This window comes from Podarcis erhardii (assembly GCF_964252035.2).
Source record: "Podarcis erhardii genome assembly, chromosome: 1".
NCBI lineage: Eukaryota > Metazoa > Chordata > Lepidosauria > Squamata > Lacertidae > Podarcis > Podarcis erhardii.
In genome coordinates, this window is record NC_138497.1 from 62904012 (window position 1) to 62926415 (window position 22404).

Here is a 22404-nt window from a genome sequence, read left to right on the forward strand (position 1 = left end):
TGTAGGGGAGGTTACATTTTGCCTGCTCTTGAAATGTAGTTATTTGGGGCTGGTTCTAAACTACATATGGGTCAATATCTGTACACAGGACTCTCCTACTGCTGGAAGAGGAGAGTCAAATCCAGCCGATTCCTCCTTCTCTTTGAAACCCTCTGTGCCACACAAACACCCCCACCCCACCCCCACAGGCTGATCAGCCTAGTCAAGTGACATTCCAAAATCGAGTTTGGTGCTTGAGGCAGTAGCGAGGAAGAAGAAATGAGTTTAAATTGCCTCAACTAGCAGGAGCGACCAGTGCACCTCAGTCTCCTCCACAAGCTATAATCTAAGCATGCACACTTCTTCAGATACCCAAGTGTGCATGCACACGAAAGCTCATACCTAGAACTAACTCAGTTGGTCTTTAAGGTGCTACTGGAAGGAATTTTTTTATTTTGTTTTGACCATGGCAGACCAACACGGCTACCTATCTGTAACTATAATCTAAGCATTTGGCTTGGGGGGAATCGTTTATTGTTGCAGTAAGTGCTATGGAAAATAAGGTTGTATGGGTATAATAGACACTTAGTGGACAGTTAATTAACATAACACCATTTGGATCACAAGACCGCAGCCACCCACTCACTCATCCCATTTTATGACCTTTACATTTAAAAGTTCAATAGTGGTGATGGTTGTTGTTGTCGTTATTCTATTCAAATACTGTACTTTTACTTCATTGTAGTGCTTTCCCAACTTTCTGGCTTCTACAACAAGAGGAAACCCTGAGCATCTTTCTAGGGATTCCTTGCTACAGAATCCTTATGTAGGGCCCAATTCACTTCTTATGGCAGCTGAGCCCTTACTGAACTCAGCTGTATTTTGGGGAGCTCCAGACCCTCCTCGCCATGGATCCTCTCACACAGCTAGTCTGACTCAGGAGCTGTGTAATGATGTGCAGCTACTGCTAGACTGGACAGGGTGCAATGCTCATGTACACCAGCTCTAGAGGTTTTCCCCGTGAATTTATATTCTCTAAAAGTGATATAGTAAATAGTTCTGGGATGTCAGGCAAAAGCTGATAATAAAAATTCATTGATTGGTCCAACTTGGATTCAGCTGAGTTGCATGGAGGACAGTGTAACCACATAGCATTCAGTTGCCATTTATAGAATTCACAAAGGGTATATATTGTTTGAATGACTGTTCTTTTAGTCAAGAGTTGTTTTAAATGACATCCTTAGACAACATTCGGGTGAACAACAGGGTTACAGGAAGTAGCTATTGATCCTGCGGTACAAAGGATATTCACTCACTTTTGGTTACTGGCTCCCTGCTGATCCATTCCCCCTTGCCCTGTGTTTTCTTTCATGGCTTCAAAATATAATTTGCTTTATTTCTTGGCAATGCACATGGATATTGGTTTTCTCTGGCTCCAGACTCAAACAAGTATTGTGCTGTGGGTTTTCACTTTGGATTTACATTTCAAAAAAAGGAAACTCAACTATTTGCTATTGATCTCCTTTGTGGAAATGAAGGATAGGTTTGCTGGTGCCATGTAGGTATTGTAGAGTGTAGGCTGGAGATTATTGTATAAAACATTAACTAGTTAAGTCAGCAGTAAGACAGTGATGATCAATACTAGGTGGCATACTATATTTTTGGCAGTGTTGTTAAACATCTTCATGGTACTTTATTTTGTTTTTATGCATTTCTTTATTTTTATAACCTTTATTTTCTATGTGAGAGCTCAATTCCACCCAGGGGAAGGGGGGAAATAGTTCCAAAAGGAACCTGGAATTTCTTTATCCAGACACATGATGTTCAACTCTTGTCTTTTCATATCACATTCTGTAATATCTTATGTACATGTCAACTCTCTCTGTGTGTTTTCCCTCATTAACAATGAAAGGTGGGTGCATGCACCTTTCTCCCTAAATGACTGAGCAGAATACTGGCAGAACACTTTGCCTCCTACTGGGCAAACCCCAGAAAACTGGGTTATAGGACAATCCTGCAGACCCAAATGAAGCAGCTCATTTTCTAGACCTGAATGACTTTGATATGCTTGACATGATGAGAGGCTATGAGAGGATGACAGAAATGGATCCTGCTTCTATCTCTGAATGCAAATGTAATAAACTGGATCTGATTTCAAGCTTTGTTTGTTTCAGTTGCTCTGAGATGATCTCACTGATGTTCTTTCTGGGTTAGACAGGGCTACGAAGAACTGGAAAGACAACTTAAAGAAGTCTTTAAGGAAAGGAGCAACATTCTTCGCCAGCTGTCAAAGACATCCAGAGAACTTGAAGGAATTAAAGTAAACCTCCAGGTACGAATCTTCATCCTCCCCAACTGCCCCATGATATATAGTCATCATTCACTCCATTTCATAATGCAAGCATTTTGTGATTAATATACTAGGAAAATAGCCATGAAACATCACAGCCAGGTTGTGGGGATTTAGATGAGAGAAATGGACTCTGAACCTTCCATTTTCTATTGCCCTGCCTGGCACCACCACTTCTTCACCACTCAAACATGGCAAATATTTTTCCAAATTTTCCCTATTCATTACCTATACTCATCTGCACTGTTACAGCTTCTACAACCTGATGATCTAGAGAAGAAGGCTGGTCCTTCCCTTCCTACATCCATGACAATGGCTTGAGTGATGGAAGATGGGGTATAGAGGTGGTGGACCTAGTTTTGACTAGAGAGAAAGGAGCAGTTCACATCTAACAGCAAATAAAGTAGTTCTTCTACACCCATGAATGTAGAATCTTCATTGATTTTTTATGAATCAATAAAGAAATGGGATGGAGCAGACTTATGAATGAACATAGGCAAAAATGGCATGGATAAGAAATATATCCACCCATCCCTCGTGGCTATTATGTATTTTTATATGTGGATAGGATAAAAATGACCAGCTCCATGAAAGGAAGATTACATGTGAATCTGTCATTGACCTTCACATTAGGCAGTAGTTCTTCTCTGGCATAATTACAGAGGGACATATAGAGATGTTGGGCCAAAGGTGGCTTTTTTATGACAATTAAGGTGTCAGTCAAAAGAAATGTGGGAATGTTGTGAAGCCTTGCAGCAGATGAACAAAGCTGTTTCTATTTCCATTTGTTCTTGGCTTTAAAATATGCTATTCACAGAAAGCATTTTATCAAAAGGGGCACCATTAATAATTTTACTATGGAAGAAATGGTAAAGATCTTCTTGACAAGAAATGGTAAAGAACTTCTTGTTTCTTCCCTTTGTTCTCAGTCTTTGAAAAACGATGAGGCATCTGCTAAAACCGACGTACAGAAACTCTTGGAATTAGGCCAAAAACAAAGGTACAAGTCAACATTTATCTGTCTTTCTTTCTTTCCCAAAATCAGAGTCTTTTCCAGGGAGTCTTCTCTTCCCATGAGGTGGCCAAAGTATTGGAGCCTCAGCTTCAGGATCTGTCCTTCCAGTGAGCACTCAGGGCTGATTTCCTTCAGAATGGATATGTTTGATCTTCTTGCAGTCCATGGGACTCTCAAGAGTCTCCTCCAGCACCATAATTCAAAAGTATCAATTCTTTGGTGATCAGCCTTCTTTATGGTCAAGCTCGCACCATAAAGAAGGCTGATTGCTGAAGAATTGATACTTTTGAATTATGGTGCTGAATACTTTAATTATGGTAAAAGCATGCCTGGCCATACAGAAGCAAAACCAGGCCTCCGAGTACTCCTGGGCTATGGATCTCCTGAATTTGTCCCTCTCCTATGTAGAAGCATTTATGTCTTCTCTCTTCTGCCTTCATTTTACAAAGCACATCTAAAACCTATGACTGTTTGTATGCATATGAGAATTTCCAGGTGAATTTCTCCATCATGGTATGCTGAAAGCAGCTCTTCCCAGGGGGCATTCTAATTTGGTGTAATGATGTGACAGCATCAGTGCAGATGCTCTGCCATAGTGAGCTGGAACCAAACTTTCAAAAAACAAATAACGTCTTTCCAGATGTTCATAATCTCCAAAATGACTGCAGTTTGACCTGAGGGCAGTTTTCCTATCACTACTATGAACAGACAGCATTTGTTTTTTTGTGTGTTTTTTTTCCAAAGCGAAGTTTCATTTCAAACTTGTCATAATCCATCTGAAATGCATGAAGATTGTTTCCATGGGAAACCAATACAGAGCTTGACTTCATTGTGCTGATTCTCCGAGACAGACAGCATGATACGTGCAGCATAGCATTTTCGGTGAAGCAGCGCATTTTCTTTTGTTTCTAGATTTTTCTCCTGACACTCTAAGAACACACTGTGGAAACTACTTCAGTGGATAATATAACAATTAATGATTCCACACTCCCTGTTTATGGAAGCACACATTTTTAAGACGCTCATAATGATAAAATGCCAAGGCATGAAAACTGGCTCGTTATTAATGTGAGGGATGTGTCACATTCGTTGTATGTTTGGCTCCCATGGAACATAGATTAAATGACACATCAAAGACTTCCTGCCAGATGCACAACATCTCAGCCCTGTACACCCTGTGATAAATCTTCTAAAACACAAAATAAGAAGGGCTCTCCACTTTACCTATTGAGCTGTCAGGAATCACTGTGCTGACCCTAATTGGCTGTATACACAGTTTATCCTAGTTTTAATACATGACTTGTCCAATCAAAATGTTGTGTCCCAGACTGGGACCTGTCATTCTTCAGCTGCATGTCTGTATTAAAGTTGTGAGCTGCTGCTTGAGTGGAAACCAACATGCCTTAATCTCTAGTTTATATTCTTGCTCTTTCTATGATCTGGATTGCAAGCCCTGCTTCTAGCTGCTGTAAAACAGCCTAAATCACTGACGGTAAGCTGAAACTAAGGATCAGCTCACAGCTCAATTCACATTTATTGGATCTGTGTCCAACCCATATTCACCATTCATGGTAAATCAGATTGGGCAAACTCAGCACTCACTTCAGCACTCAATAAATTTATTTATTACTAATACTTGTAGTATTAATATTATTATTTATTCACTTCTGACTACAAAAATGTCTCAAAGTGACATGCAGTTATAAAAGTATACATGATGCAAATTTTAAAATGCAACAATAATATTGGCTAAAACCCTTCATATGCAATAACATAAACAGGACAAATCCTACCCCAAGCTACTAAAAGATGGACTCTTGTGCAGGCTAGGGCACAACTAGGGTGAACAGATAAACCTTTGCCGGGTGCCTAAAAGTTGATAGTGATGGAGCCAGGTGAATCTTTTGGAGAATAGTATTCCAGAATTGGGGAGCCACCATGAAATTAAAATAAAAGTTCTTGTGTTGCATCCTCTGCACCTCCCTGCAATGTACATATGAATAAGGGCCTCAGATTATGAACCCAGGGTCCAGGTAAATTCATGCAGGGAAAGTGGTCCCTAAACTATATGGGTCCTGAACCTCATATGGCTTTATAGTTCAACTACTAATCAACCATCTAGACAATGAATTCTGTGCCAGCTAAGGTTTCTGAACTGCCTTTAAAGGCAGCCCCATTGTATAGTACATTGTATAGTACATTGTAGCAATCTAATTTGAAGGTTACCAGTGAATATATAATAGAAACTACACTATTCCTGTCCATATAGGGCCACAGCTTGTAACTCCAGTGACAGTAGTAGATTCAGAAGTACTCCCAAACTACTGCTCATTTAGGAGAGTGCAGCTGTCCACCTATCTCAGGGGTCAGCAAACTTTTTCAGCAAGGGGCCAGTCCACTGTCCCTCAAAACTTGGGGGGGCAGACTATGTTTTTTTGGAAAATAATGAACAAATTCCTGTACCCCACAAATAACCCAGAGATGCATTTGAAATAAAAGGACACATTCTACTCATGTAAAAACATGCTGATTCCCAGACCATCCACGTGCCGGATTTAGAAGGCGATTGGGCTGAATCCGGCCGCCGGGCCTTAGTTTGCCTATGCATGCCCTATCTGGTCTAGGGAATCACCCCCTAACAATCCTTTAATTTTATCTGGATTGTGCTTCATGCTTCGTCACCTAAACTTCTGTCAGTATACTTCTGTGCATGTTTAATCAGAAATAAGTCCCACTGAGTTCAATGAAGCTTATTCCCAAATTGTGATGAGCGACACATTCAATTCAGTTCACATTCCAAGATCAACCTACCTAATTAATACTTTCTAAAAACCAAAGCAAAGTACACAAATGGAAACACAGCGATTTGCAGAGCTCTGAATTTTCCAATGTAGTTCTCCAATTAAGTAATATGTACAAAAAAGCATGTAGTAGGATAAAGTGTGCTTTAAAATGCATATACTGTATTGATGAAAATAACATACAGAAATGCATAATATTAGGGGAAATTGCTTATAAAAACATGTATATCAGGAGAAATTTTGCACAAAAAACCCCTCTGAATTTTCATGAGGATGTTTTTAAAAACAACTGGGGCAGAGAAATGAAGATAGGAAAAATGAGGAACTAAAATTATCAGATATGCTCTTCCCTATTCCCAAGTAAGCATAGAACTAGTCTGGGGTGTTTCTTAAAATCTGTCAGTTCACTTGATCTCAAATACTCTCTTTGGATCTCTTTGGATCTTGCTATGTCTGATCCTCAGAACAACTGTCAGAAAGTGCCACTACAAAGGTGTCGTTCACTTTGAGGAATCTTATCTGTCTGGGAACTGGATCTGGACCAACGAGGCCAAAATTAAGTCTTCTGTTTAAGATGCCTATGTTCAGCTGAAGCTCAGTTGCTACCTGAAAATAATGGGAAAAGATGGGTCTCCCTAAGAGTTTGCAACTACATCTTTTCCTACTCATCCCTTCTAAACAATTGCTGAGGGGGAGGTGATGGAGATCTAAGTATAAACAATTTGCTTTAAAATGAGAGTTAGTGAATTAGAATATGAAGAATGCTTAAATAACATTTTGCACAGTACTCTATACAATAGACACAAAAGAATTTTCATTTTGGAACCTCACTGGTGTGCACTGGGCATCTGTGGCTTTATTAATAAGCCACTCCAACAAAGCACAACCAGTGGTTATTCAGTGTAATTAAAAGTGCCTTGTCATGAAAAGAGAGTAAACAAAAGCATTCTTTCCTCGTGTACAATAGAGATGAAGTTTGTGTTTTGTCTCTTGGATAAACTAGGGAAGAAATGAAATCGCTCCAGGAGGCCTTTCAAAAACAGCTTAATGAGGCAGCTGAGAAGGCAGAAAAACAGCAGGCTACAGTGAGTAACTTCTCTTCTTTCTTTGTTATTATCTTCTCCAACCTTTCCATGCCCCTCTCTTCTGTAAATGCTTCAATAGCTCAAATATGTCTGCATGAACAAGGCTGTTGGTATATATTGAATATACTATAGAAGGCTCTTTGTGGAAGCAAAGAATCTCACAAAATTCGTTGCTGATAAAGATATGAAGGGTATTTTGCTATCACTGTACTAACTATTGTTTCATGGTGGTTTAAGAAGCGACTTTCCAACCTGTTGTTCCTAACCTATCAGGGACTAACACAAATAAAGACAGATAAGAGTTACAATCTTGAACGACATGGGTATGATCCAATTCAATTTTCAATGGAAGGGATACAATGAATCTATTTTGGGCATACTCTTAAAGATCCCCATATCTGAAATTTGAAAGAATTCTGACCCTCTCCCAAACTTGAGTAACTAGTGTGTTGCTGAGCTCACTTCTATCCTTTGGTTCTTAAGGTGTGCACCTGTAACCTGAGGCTCTGTTCACACAGGCTGTCTGATTAAATGTGCAGTGAATAGTTGGTTCTGCTTTGCTTCAGTGGGTTGGACTAGGTGGCCATTTTGATACTTTCAAATAAATTATGTGCTCTGTGAAGCTTGGTTCTTGACATTATCCTACATTCCTGCTTCAACCTCTGCTTCTTATTCTGGACTTCTCTCTGCCATAGACTCTTCCAGCTCACTAAGCCCTGTTTCCACTTCAGCTTTGGACACTTCCTCCTCCCAGTCTTCTCTCTCTGATGACTAATCATTGTCCCACCACCAGTCCCTGGGTTCTGAGCCTTCTTCCCTTGGGGGTTCCCCAGTTGGTTTCTCCCACCATTCTTCTGTTTCCAAGCTAGTCCCTGATAATTCCATGGACATGTACAAAATCCATGTACACGTAATGTGTCTACAGAAGGCCTCTTAAATCAAAACAGTGCAACTTTGATTAAATTCATTGGTACCATTCCTGATCGTAGGCCTGGCCTATTGATGAGGCAGGGTGAGACACTCGTCTTGAGTGGTGGAAGCCCAAGAGGTGATGCCCACCTCACTGTCATGGGTGCTCCCCAGCCAAAGGAATGCATATGGCGTATAGCTAACTCTTTATTGTCAAAAGTGGACACTTACCATTTTTCTACAGCTTTGAATGCCCATGTACAACAGTCTAGCATCCAGGCAGCTATTTCCAGGTCTGCGCTCTATGAAGCAGTTGCTGCAGTAGGTGGCCACTCCTCCTCCACCATTTTTTGTACCCCTGACAGGCTGTGCACACACAGCCATAAACTATGCCTGTGTGGAAGCTGCCTCTGCTCTTCCTTCTTTAATCCCTTCCTGGTTCTGGAAGACAGTGGTGCAGGAAAGGAACGGAAGCACCCGGCCCTTCACTTGTCTGACCTGCCTCTTCCTCCTCTTCTTCCACCTCCATCTCTGAAGCTTCCCCTGCATCCAGCTCTTGTCTCTTGGCTGGTGCAGGTCCCCACAATTCATGGGACCACTCTCTTGAGTCAGACTCCAGTCCCCCTTCCCCCGTGCACATTTGTCAGCATCCTGCTAGTCCCTGACACTTGTCTCCACCACTTGCCTCACTGCCTCTGCTGCCTTCAGACAAGTGGCACTGGCAGTGGTGCTGGTTTTCAGTGAGATTTTGCAAAGCATTGCCAAAATCTTGTGAGACCTCACAGAACACACAAGATCTCATGAGACTTTGGCTAGATCTTGCAAGACCTCACTAGAAGTCAGGGCCACTGCTGGATGAAATATAAAGATTTATTGGAAAATAAAACCCCAAGGTGGCTTTCACCTATGGAAGCAAAGGCCCTGAAAAAGCTTAACATGGAATCTAACTGGCCAAAATATTGGGAAATTTTGGAGCAGGAGGGAGACAAAGTGAAATTGCAGAGTTATGAGAAACTTAAGGATAAGGTGCGAGACTGGTTACATTATTTTCAAGTAAGAGAGGCCTACTATTTGGACAGGAAAATCGGTTTCCAGGTGGAAAAATCAAAGTTGGAAATAGAATTGTTAGAACCCAATGCTAAGATATTGTCGAGAATGTATAATCTGCTGTTGAAATGGAACACTGAGGATGAAACGGTAAAATCTGCTATGATAAAATGGGCACAAGATGTTGGTCATAACATCATGTTTGTTGACTGGGAACAGTTGTGGACCACCGGTATGAAATTCACGGCATGTAATGCCTTAAGAGAGAATATTATGAAAATGATATATAGGTGGTACATGACCCCAGTCAAACTTGCAAAAATCTACCATCTGCCCGATAATAAATGTTGGAAATGTAAAGAAACTGAAGGGACATTCTTTCACCTTTGGTGGACGTGCCCAAGGATTAAGGCTTTCTGGGAGATGATATATAATGAACTGAAAAAGGTATTTAAGTATACCTTCTTGAAGAAACCAGAGACCTTTCTCCTGGGTATGGTCGGCCAATTGGTGCCAAAGAAGGACAGAACCTTTTTTATGTATGCTACAGCAGCAGCAAGAGTACTCATCGCAAAGCATTGGAAGACGCAAGATCTACCCACCTTGGAAGAATGGCAGATGCAAGTAATAGACTATATGGAACTGGCTGAAATGACCGGCAGAATTCGAGATCAAGGAGAAGAGCAGGTGGAAGAGAACTGGAAGAAGTTTAAAGTTTACCTACAAAAATACTGTAAAATTTTTGAATGTTGAGGACATTGAAAAGGAAAAGAAGGGGTTCTAGTGATTAAGTTAAACAAGACTACAAAGGGAGGGACTAAGAATGAAAATGAATAAGAATGATCTTGCTGAACTAATTACTACATAGAATACAAGATCGGGAGGCGGGTGGAAGTAAGGAAAACAAGGTTTTGAAGGTTATAATTGGAAAGTGAGTTTTTTTTTTATATGCTAAAATTCTTTTTTTCTTTTCTATTTTTGTTTATGATCTTCTTTCTTTTTTTCTTTTGTAATGTTTGCTTTTTTATGCTTTTTTGTGTAAAACTCAATGAAATATTATATGAAAATAGAAAACAAAAAAAAACACAAAATAAATATATATATATTTTTAATGCTTTTAAGTAAGATCAGCACTGTGCAATGCAAGAGATAATGCTGGCTGGGGGCGGGGAATTAAATGCATAAGCTGCACTGATAACTATCAACTTGACAGTAATTGTCCAACAAGTAAAGATGATTTTCTTTTCTGTGATAAATATGTATACACATACAAAAAAAAAAAAAAGAAGTCAGGGCCACTGCTGGCGCTTCACAACACAGGTAAGAGAGGAGGTGGTGGTGGGTGGGGAATGGCAAGGGAGCGGAATGTTCCTTTTTTGCCTCAAGCATCATAAAGGGGCATGCCTGATGGTAATACAAATAAAAATAACTAACCAACCATATACCTAATTTTGATTCTGTTAAGATCTGACAAATATGGGTCCCTAAAACTGTGGTCCATGAAGTCTTGCAAAACTTTGCCAGGTAGCAAAATTCAGAAAAGCACTCTATTTCATGGATCATTCAAGGTGCACATAGTCATACTTTCCTTTCTACTCTGTGTACTTCTTTATTATTATTTCTGTAATCCTTAGAGCAACCCTACAAGAGAAACCACTATGATGATCACAATTGTATATAGGTGAAAAGTGGGAGTGAGAAATGGTGTCTTGACTATACTGTACAGGCAAGTCATAGTTAACCTGAAATATGAACTAGGCACTTTCAAACTTATTGCTTATACTCTTAACAACAATATTTTACCAGTTGTGTACCTGCCTGAATACATTGGATGTGTGTGTTGTTGTTGTTGTTTTTGTGTGTGTGTGTGCGCGCGTGCACACACACACAGAGAGAGTCATACTTGAATGCCTTGTGAGTCAAACATTTTGGCTCCCAAACGCCGTAAACCCGGAAGTGAGTGTTCCGGTTTGAGAACATTCTCTGGAAGCCAAACGTCTGATGCGGCTTCCGCTTGCATGCAGGTTGTCAAACATTTTTGGAAGTCAAACAGACTTCCAGAATGGATTCCATTTGACAACCAAGGTACAACTGGGGGGGAGGGATTCTCAGTATATTTCTAATAATTCTAAGTTTTTTAATTCACTTTGTGAGGTTTCTCCCACTATTTAAAATCTCCTTACTCTTTTTTTAAAAAAAAAAAATCTTAAGTATTGACAGAATGAAAGATCTATCAGTGGGACCAGAACATTTAAGGAATGTTACATACATAGGCACACCCACACATCATATTTCTGCTTTCACTTTTAAATACACAGAAGCAATTTTAAACTAAATTAAGCAAATTTTCTCTCTTGGGAGTCTAAGAAAGTTTAGATTGAAGAAACAAAAACAAACAGTGGTTGTTCTATATGCTACTTCCTTAAAAAGCAATTGGAAATCAGAGACTTTAGCTTTTTTCTTGCAGTAAATCATAAGCAGTTCATTTCTGCAATGATTTACACTCAAGAAACCTTGAAATAAATTATATGTTTCTTACTTCTTCATTCTATTACTTTGTACTGCATTAAAGGGGCTGAGACCAACATAGCTAAGATCCTCCCTTGTACCTTACTATATGGGCTGATGGGTGCCTTTTTAACAATATTATCCACACACTACCTTTGACCACAGATGTCAAAGGCAGATAAAAAGCATAAATTGCTGTTTCGCAACTATGCAACTCTAGGGGGAAAATGAACCATTGAAATCACTTTAACATACTCCATAGTCTGCTTCTCTGCTTTAAAGAGGGAGTGTGTTTTGCACAGAAGAAGGAATGGGTGAAAGGAGACATGCTTAATCCTTCCATCTCCCAGTTGTCCCCCTGTAACCTCCCCTTGCTTTTCTCTCCATCAGGTCTTAAGTTCTATGTTTGTGATGGAATTAAGTAAAATTATTTTATCTGCATGTATCTAATGTGCAGCGAATTCTGTGGCTAAGACAGAATTTAGCTTGCTGAAATGTTGGTAAATGCAGAGTCCATTGACACAATTCATCCTATTGGATTCATCTCAAAAGTCTGTACTGTTTACGGGAAAATTTGGATTGTTTGTCCCCATGTTTTTTTACCATCTCTGGCTGAGAAGCTTTTAAAACATGGTACTTTGTATTCCTGGTTTTGTAGTTTCTAGTATAAACATGAATTTAGGAAATTTATTGTCTTTTCATGGAAACATCCAGCTTTTATAATTTTACTTCATTTACTGGTCTATGCTAATTAATCGTGCTTGTTTGCTATCCAACCTGTGGTAGATGCTAAGCAAGAAACCATTTTGGAGTCATAATTATTTAGACCAGAAAACAACTCCTGAGTTGGAACTTTCAGCCCACAGTCAAATGAGAGAGAAACCGGAGTCAGAGAGACACACCACAGATGCCTATAGGATAATTTTACAGGCATAAGGGCAATGAGGGGAGGGATGGAAATCTCCCTGTTGAGATCTAGCAACTTGATGTTTCAACCTGTCTAGACATCCTGCAAGTCTATGCACCTTCAATTGTGTCTGAAGGCTCACAGTTCTTTTCTCACGTAGGTTTGTGTGAGGCTTGCTGAAAGCTACACTATTTCCTGCTCCTAGATTCTGCATTTTCATCACTGATACTTGATTCACAAGTCAGGGCACTGCCCGAGGTGGGAATTTTATCCATTATCAATAAGGCATTATTGCTGTTAGTAATTTTTGGTGCAACATAAATCTCATTCTGAATGCTGGATATGAAACTCTTTGTGTTGTTTACATTAATAATTAGCTTGAAATGTGTACGTGCTGCTGAAAAGGAATCAATAATTACTTGTCTGTCCTCTGAAGCATTAGGTACTAGGGCACAATCATCCACTAATGATAGCACCTGAACCATTTCTTCAAATACCTTACTTTTTGCTAGGAGCTTTTCAAGGTTAAATAGATTACCATCTGCTCTAAATCAGATCTTTATTCTCACATTAACGTCTTGGAAGGCCTTCAGAAGCATAGTAGCAAAACTGTGCAGTAAAAAGTTAGTGCATGATCACATCCCTAATTGTAGTTTCAGAAGAGAGTGGGAAAACACCATCTTTCTCCATCAGTTTATCGTTCCATTGCAAGATTGCCTCACATCTGTGTTAAATCCCTCTGGGCAGCTGAATATAGCAAGTCAATTTAAGATGGAGTCTCTGTAGAAAGTACCAAAGGCCTTTGTAAAAGTCACTCCACATTTAATGTAGCACACATTTCCTAGATGTCCCAAATTATCCACTGGACAAGTAATGGGAGGAGCCTGTCCACCACATGTCTCTATGAGTTTACAGAAACACACTTCTCTTTTAAACACTATGGTGGCACTGATCGCTAAGAGATCCAAGGAGAAAACATGGAAAACATGCCACATGAAATGGTCCTCAGTATAACAGGCAACTCGTTTAGATTAGTGCTTTCTGTAGATATGGGTTAAATATCTGCCCAATTTTGCATTCTGGACAGGACCTCAAATTGTGTCGGGAGCATAAGTTTTTCTAGAATTTCAGTGGTTTCATTCTGAAAACAGTATGTGAAACCTGATGTAGCTCAGAGATAGTCCTGAAATGATCAGCTCCCACATGCCAAAGATGTTGGTGCAATGAGACTGTGATGCAGTCTTGTGATCCAGAAGAGGCAAGAGCTTATCTTGAAAGAAGAGCATTATAACAACTTGCAGAATAATTTAAAGGTTCTCATGTTGAAAGACGTGAGTGGGACATTTTACATTTTGTACCATGGGCAGGGTAAAAATCATGTTTTGAACAACATTTTAACCAAAGCCATTTCCTGCCCCTCGGGAGATGACGTTGTGAGCTGGGAGCAAGCCCTCCCCATGCGCATGGGGCGGGATAGCCCCTGCACCATTGGTTGGTCCTCGACCATGTCATCCCAAGGCTGTCCAATCCGGATGGTCCGGGGGCGTGGCACGGGCTATTTAAACTGCCCACAGCTGAGGACATGTTCCTTTACTCCGTGGTATTCCATTAAAGGAATCTGAGGGGTGTGCTCTCTGTCCAAAGCCCCAGAAGGGCCATGGCACAACCCCTAGTGGTGACCCTGGGGGACTTCCTAGTTGATGTGCATCAGCAGAGCTCCCCCTTCTGGTGGTTAACCCTTCCAAGACTCCTGCAGACAGGCAGGAGTCAGATGTAGTTGTGTGGTTTCCAATGCCTAAGCCAATACCACTCACATTCCATAACCAATAAAGTTGTGGCCTTTTTTACCCATTAACCTAAAATACTGTTTCATGTGTCTTTATTCCACTTCCAGGGAGGGTTTGGGACCTTGCCATGCAATGGAATGGGTTGAGTCAGGATTCTGCAGCCAAAGGAAAACCAAAAGACAAATTACTGCACCTATGCAAAGGTTATTTGTAAGAGCAAAAAAGCTGCAATGATTACCAAAGAGCAAACATAGTCATTTTAAACCTTTTTGGGGGGAGGGGTGCACACCAGATGGTGTAGTTTCAGCCTATATGGCAAACAAGACCAAAGGCAAGGAAGTGAAACAACAATAATGATAATATGCAGTAATAATATCAGGCAAAATTCAGATTTATGCCAATGTATGCAATGGGGATCCCCTTCCTACCCTTTGTAGGAGGGTTCACAGCCCTCCAAAACAAATTGGAAGGCTGTGGTGGACTGGATACAGGACAGGAGAAAGGGTAAGTCCAATTTTGCTCAAGCAGAAATCTGTTGTGCAAGTGGGACACCACAATTGGATATCACCCAATACATGTGTATCTTACTAGCCATCTTATGTGTTAAGTAAATGCCTTCTAGAATCACATCATCACCATTTACACATAGTCTATTTTTCAGGGATGAGAATGGTTTAATTTGAATTTTTCAAGGTCGAAAGCCTGTTATAATAAAGGTCAGGAAATGAAAAAATAACCTTCATTTCCTATAATAAGTATAATAAGGTTGGAAACACAAACTCACAGTTTTGTGTAGCATTGAGTGCTTGTCTCCTAGAAACATAATGTCACTGTCCTTCGATAAAACTGAAAAAAATACAGAATCCAGATAATGTGCTATATTCCCAGATTTTTAAATGGCAACCTTAATTTAAATATAGAGATGCATGAAATCCTCCTGAGATGTGCTGCTAATCTTATTTAAGTGCTTTTTAAGCACTCTTGAACTGCCTACCAATGTTTTGCCTTAGAAAGAACAGATAAATCCTTCAGATTTGGTCCTTTTTCCTGTGTTGGTGCAACAAAATTCACTAATGAGAGCATATTGTTAAATAATAAGCTGTCAACATACAAGTGAGTCAGCAGTGCGACACAGTGACTAATAAGGCTACTGCAATTACATGTTGCATCAATAGAAGCGCGGGGTCCAGAACACAAGAAGTATTGGTGCTACTCTATTATGTCTTAGGCGGACCTCAACTGGAACACTGTGTCCAGTTCTGGGTACCACAGTTGAAATGAGATGTTGATAAACTAGAACATGTCCAGAGAAGGAAGTAAGAGATACGGAGGGGCTGGAGACCAAATGCTAAGAAGAAAGGTTGGACAAGGTTGTTTAACCTGGAGAAGCAGTAAATAAAAGAGGTTGCATCTAACATAGAACTGTGTGAATGTTCCATCAGTATAATGATTTCTGCTTGTGCAACTTAATGTTCTACCCCATTCCTCGCCACCCCAAGTTTTTTTTTGTAGGGGTCCGTCCAACTCAGATCAGTGAAGAATGTGCAGTGCTCATGGGGGAGGGGAAACTCTCATTGTATAAGTGGCAATAGTTGCACTTACAAGATACAGTAGTTGAATACTTCCCCATGTATCATTCCTAGACAGTCACCACCAGTCCAATGCCAATACAGTGGTACCTCTGGTTAAGAACTTAATTCATTCTGGAGGTCTGTTCTTAACCTGAAACTGTTCTTAACCTGAGGTGCCACTTTAGTTAATGGGGCCTCCCGCTGCCACGCACGATTTCTGTTCTCATCCTGAAGTAAAGTTCTTAACCTGAGGTACTACTTCCGGGTTAGCGGAGTCTGTAACCTGAAGCGTTTGTAACCCAACGCGTTTGTAACCCAAGGTACCACTTTAGGCATATATGTAATTGAAATTTAGAAACCCACCCCCCTTGACTCAGTTTGCAGGGGTCCTCTTGGAGCTCTTCACAAAATATTTTTGCTTTAACAACTCTGAACAATTTGGTATCAGATAACTTGGCTACCTCACTACTCCATAAGCTGACCTCTCCACTTATACTATGGGAATACTATGGGTTGAGTTGTTTTAAAATGTTGACTGAAGCAATTTATCTTCCATCCCTAGTACAATGAAGAAAATGTGTATAGGATGTAGCCTGAGTGTATTTCTTTAGCTAAATAATTTCACATTTACATCTTAACAACTGTTTCCTTTTAGTTTGTTTTTCTGTTTCATGGTTGAAAACGTAACAGGTTCAAAGTATTTCCCACCATGCCACGATGATCCGGGTAGCTGATCTCTTACCACTTCTGTGTTGCTTATATAGTTCATCTCGGTAATACATCATTAATTTCTGATCTCAATTTTGCCCAGATGATTTAAAAAGGGGATTGCTCATTATATGAAAACAAGCGCAGAGACCCATCACAGATAATCTTGTGGGTTGCAGTTAAGACCCAGACATCTGACAAAATCATTGCCTATGCAGCTTTCAAGAAGACAAGAGGAAAATTAGTGCAACTGAAGAGGGAATTAGCAGGAGAGATTCAGTAAATAGTGCTTAGAATGATCTTACTTCAGGGCTTTTGAAGTCACTTAAGAAAAATGTGTGAAATGAATTTACTTCATCAGGTTGTTCTGACTTATTGGAAGTGAGGTGTGAATGCCAAGAGGCTTTTCCTTACAGACTTAAGAAGCTATAAAGAGGAATGTTATTCATGGAATTAAGCTGGTTGACACAGTACAATAATACAGTTATAGTGAGATAAATCTATTGAATTTAAATATCTGTATCTAGATACCTAGCTATAACACCATAGTTGCTGTGGCGATTGTTAAGGGACGACTGAACCTTTCAACACTTACTAATCCTCACATGCAAATTCCTTGCCTCAGGGGAGCTGTTGACTGGCAGCATCCAACTGCTAGCAAGCGAAGACTCCTTCAGTCTTGGGCTCAGAGAAGTCCAGCTGCTTAGGCCCCTTCACTTGCCTCACAGGACCAATTCAGGAGCTGTTGGCTGGCAACTACCAACTGACATGAAGGGAAGACTTCCTTTCATTATGGGTTGTGTGAGATCCATCTGCTCAGCCTCACTCCCTTGCCTCAGGACACCTTAGGGAGCTGCTCTCTGGCATACCAGGGAAGATCAATGGTGATGACAGGAAACGCTGTCTGAGTAATCTTGGTTTCCTTTGGACACCATGCAATTTCTGTTCCTGACCTCGATTTGTGTGTGATTTTTATTTTGAGAATTTTTTGTAAGCCACTTCATCAGGGTCTGAAGTCTACAAAGGGGGTGGGGTACATGTATTCTACATAAATAATAAAATACAAACATTACAGAAATCCTTGAAGGAATCATACAGAAACCACAATCAATCATGTATAACTGAACAGATATAAAATATGAGAAGTCCCACATGCAACCCTGAGATGGGAGTGAGAGGAATGTGGGACAGTGTATTCCTCCTGACCAAGTAACATATATGGTAGAGAAATGCAAATAACTATGGCACTGCATATTAGTCAATATTTTATCATATGGTTTATTCTGAGCATTAATAAGATGCTTGTAAGAAGTATGATAGCTGCCCTATCACATGACAAAAAGCTAAGTGAATGCCATCGTCATAGGCTTTATACATGGAATGTATTATTTTGTTTTGATTTTTTCTTTTTTTCTGAAATAATGGATCTCTTTTAGTCTGAGCACATTAAGGCAATGGAGAATATCATAATCAATCATATTTAAGTCTGAGATTTTATTCCAAAGATTTTCCATCAAGTAATGAAAAAACAAATTGCATTCAAAAAGATCAAAAGGGAGAGAAAATTAGGAGAAGTTCTCTTTATTGTGGTGCAGAGTTTTTGATGTACTTACCTTGCTTGAAAGTGACTTTGTGAATGTTATTTATTTCATTTTACAAATGATATCACCAGTGGTGTGAACTCTGCAGCCATGGTCCCCAGACTTCAGTTACAGTCCAGGGGAACATAACAAGAGGCAACTCCTCCTATGGGGCTTTGCGTTTTTTTAAAAGGAAGAATGGACATTGAGGGAGGCTGCAAAATACTGGAGAAATGCTTGCTGGAAGAAAAATCACATTTATCCTTCGGGGCTCACGGTGATAAAATAAGCTAAAAATTCTGCCTCCGTGGATAGTCTAAAGAAATTATTGATTGACCCAAGAATGAGATAGAAAAGGTGTGTGTGGGGGGGGGGGAGACTTTCAAGAAACTGGAGGACAGATTTTGGCACAGCATTAGGGTTTGTTTGTTTTTCTCATGTTCAACTCTAGTAATTTTCTTTGTAGGCTATTAGATGCTAGTTATATAGGTAGGACTGGAATAAAGGGAGAAAAACAGAATTCTGAAAAAGGGATAAGATGATGTGAGAAGTGATAAAATGTCCCCATCAGGAAACTTGGAGTGTCAGAAGAAACATTTCTAGTCAAAACTCTCTGGTCCGCTAAAGTAGCCTTCCCTGTGTAGAAAGGTTTTCTTTTTTTAAAAAAATAAATAGATCATTTCAATGTGTGCTCTCAAATATGTCCTGAAGTAGTATAGTCCCCAGAAAAAACAGCAATGTGTTGTGTTTTGTCCATGCCTGTGTTATATACGACAGAAAATATAGTCTTGCATTGTATTCTGGGATCATAGTATAATATATCCACTATAATCTCCTCAAGGTAAAGCATCTTTCCAAAGGGAATTACTATCTCTTCTACCTCCCCACCCAACCTAGAGAATGATAAGAATGAGAACCAAATGCTCTAAAATTTATCCTGTTTAACTAATGCTCATCCATTTGTTATGCGAGTTTTTCTGAGGGAGACACCTGCCAGATTTTGCCATACACTCCACATTCTGCTATACATTCCAGTTTCCTTTTTCTGCTGTCTACCCATCTTCAACCTTGTTATCACTAAAAGTAGCCCAACTTGTTATATAGGACTTCTTCCAGTGTTTCATCAAAGAGTGTTAATAGTGGTTGGGCGGACAGAGAAGAATCCCCTTTCTAAAAGGTACTCAGGTAAAAATTGATCTATAAAAATTATAAGATGCCTCTCTCTTGGGAGTTTTTGGGTGAATTTATGGCAATCAATTAAAAGGTTATTTTTCATTTTTAGATTAACTTTTTGAAGACTGAAATGGAAAGGAAGAGCAAAATGATTAGGGATCTTCAAAATGAGGTAAGAGGATCCTTAGCTGTCAGAAACATACCTAAAATACGTACATCGTTAATGATAGTGTACAATTACTGTATATTAAAAATCTGTATTTGTTTCTGTGGAATTAAATAAAAAGTTACAGAGATTGGATGCCTGGGGTATTTACAATACCCAGTTTCTATTCTGCCATATTTTTACACCTTGTTCCTTTGAGCAACCTGGCCCCATTCTAGGGAAATAGTCTTTGCTGACTCCAGTTAACCCCTTAATGATATATTGTGCAACATTCCATCTTGTGTTCAAGGCCTGAAGTTTGAAATCTGTATCCAGGGGATGGCCAACCTGTGGCCTGCCAAGTGTTGGGAGTTGTAGTCCAGCAGCATTGGTAGGCCAACAGGTTAGCCATCCCCACTCTATCCCACCTGCCTTGTTGTTAATTCTGTCCTGGAGTTTTAGTGCTAATCTGGCATGCTTCTGATATCTGATTATTTTCTGGTGACTTGTATTTTTGGTAAGCCTGCCTTTCCCAGGTTTTTCCTGTTATGATAACATGCCTGTTCCAAACTCCTGTCTGCTTGTTTTTTATGAAATCTGCATTTCCCCCCCACTGGTTTTTCTTGTCCTGGGTTCTTTGTCCCTGCCCTGACTGAAAAATGAACATTCAGAAATAACTATGTCTGTTTGCCTTAAATTCACATTTTAGTGAATGGTTTTCTTATGGCTTAGATATAATAATGGATTTTTAACTATATGTTCTGAAACAGGAGGAAACAAGTATTTGAAATTCTCTATAGTAAGACTGATTCTCGATGGGGTTGCCATATTCCAAACAGTGAAAAGCCAGCAAGAAAAGTTTTGCAAATTTGCAAAAAATGACATTTTTGAGCTTTTATTTTGGTAAATGGCACAAACGACCCTGGCAACATGGGTTGCCATACGTCCAGATTTCCCTGGACTTTTTTTTTTTTTTACTGATTTCTGTCCTGACACTACTGCCGACTACAGTATTCCGAATATGTCTGAGAAATTCCAGACGTATGGCAACCCTAAACAGGTTCTATTGTCTTTCAAAAAACAAGAGAGAAAAAAAGAATGTACAATTGAAAATGGGAACTATCTAGTTTTGCTTATATTACATCATATTCCCAGCACAATCCTACTCAGATGTAAGTTCCACTGAGTTCAGTGATTCATTTCTTTGAGTGTATGAATAAACAGTGTTTCTCAAAGCAATCAAGTTCTATTAAGTCCAAATTCAAATAATTCACCAGCTCTATGGTGAGATGTGTTTGTGAGAAGTTGTTGCCTCGCAGTTTAAGGGCATTTACAGTAGGCTTGTGAATCCGCTCCATTTTTAAAGAAGTGGCTATGTTTTGCTGATTTATTTATTTTTGTATAAATATTTATACACAACTCCCCCCCATGAGATGCTCAAAGTGAGTCACAAACACAGTAAATAATAACAATAAAATCAGTGTAAAAACTTGTGGAAAACAGAAGCATCAGGAACAAAATTCTGTGAATTGGTCAATGAAAAAAGCACCTTTAAACAAAACAGTTTTGAGCCATCTTTAAAGTTGTAAATGAGGAGATGGATAAATCTTACAATTTTGGTTTCTCCCTCTCTCCGTCTCTCTTTCATTTTTTCCAGACAGTTCACTGGATTTCTGCATCAGAAACTTTATTTTAGGTTCACATGGAAATTCATATGCAGTTGGCATGCTTTTCTCCTAACATACACATTTTTGCAAGAGATTTTCCCTAACATCATTTACTGTATCAAAATCATTTATCTGGCAGCTTTTTTAAAAAAAAAAGTCAAGATGGCTTAAAATAACCTAAAATAAAAATCCATGAAAAAAGCCCAGTACATGCAGTGAATGCAATATAGCATTTGCAAGTGACTTAGTGGAGCAGTTGAGAAATGAGTGAATGAGAAAGTTGAGAAATGTGCCAGAAACATATCACCATTGGCTGCTGAGTCCTGACTCACTTCAGAGGGGATGCAAATGACACAGGGTGGGCATTAGAATAGAGAAAAGCCCTCTCCCTAGTCACTGCCAAATGGATTTCTGCAGGCTGTAGTATGACACAGAGGGCCTCACTTGCAGGCCTTGGTGATCAGGCAGGAATATACAGGCACTCTTGTACTATTTTCACTAAAATACACACTTTTCCCCAATATATGCCTATATGTACACATGCATTTGGATGGAGAACAGCATCTCCGAAATCACAGCAGTGCAAATTTCAAAGGATAATTCCATTTTGGTTTGGGAAGCACAAATTAGGTAGGTTCACATTAAAATGCAAAAGAAACAAATTTCTCCCCCATCTCTACAGAGTTGGTATCATAAACACCAAAAATACCTGCATTATATTACGTTGTTTTTAAGCTGCCTGTTTTCGGGTAAAGGTGATATTAAGAAATAACTCAATTTAGGTTTCTTCAAACCATTTGATATCATTTTAGCACATTTTGGGGTTTGCAGCTCCTCCAGCTGTGTGAAGTATTTGATCCCTGGTAGCATAAAGAGCTTTGATCTTCTCTGCCACTTTATATTATATAGCAGCTTGGTTGAAGCATTTGTCACCCACCAGCTCCTGCGAGACAATTTCATTTTCTACCTGCAATCTCTCAAGCCTCTTTGGGATGGGAAATGTGCTAAAATGTCTCTTGGGGAGTCATACAAAAATCTATGTTCTCCTTTCACATAAAACGCTTTAAAAGACGCATAAAAATAAAAGGTATGAAATGGAAGCTTATGGCTGCTTTGGGACTGCTTGCATCGGTTCACCTAAACGCTTAGCGGTGCCTAATGAATTTTGATGA

The 22404-nt window shown here is 39.5% G+C and overlaps 1 protein-coding gene across 4 annotated transcripts in view; it reads left to right on the top strand.

Moving 5' to 3' along the window:
* The window catches only part of LUZP2 (leucine zipper protein 2), a 349517-nt gene that overhangs the window by 180628 nt on the left and 146485 nt on the right, over positions 1-22404 (top strand). For 3 of the 4 annotated variants that reach the window (XM_081835527.1, XM_081835525.1, XM_081835526.1), the window contains 4 exons: positions 2194-2311; positions 3259-3329; positions 7149-7230; positions 19530-19592. In XM_081835527.1, the coding sequence (XP_081691653.1) occupies positions 2194-2311; positions 3259-3329; positions 7149-7230; positions 19530-19592 (334 nt within the window). The remainder of the gene's footprint in view (positions 1-2193; positions 2312-3258; positions 3330-7148; positions 7231-19529; positions 19593-22404) is intronic. The other variant, XM_081835524.1, reaches the window with a different exon arrangement.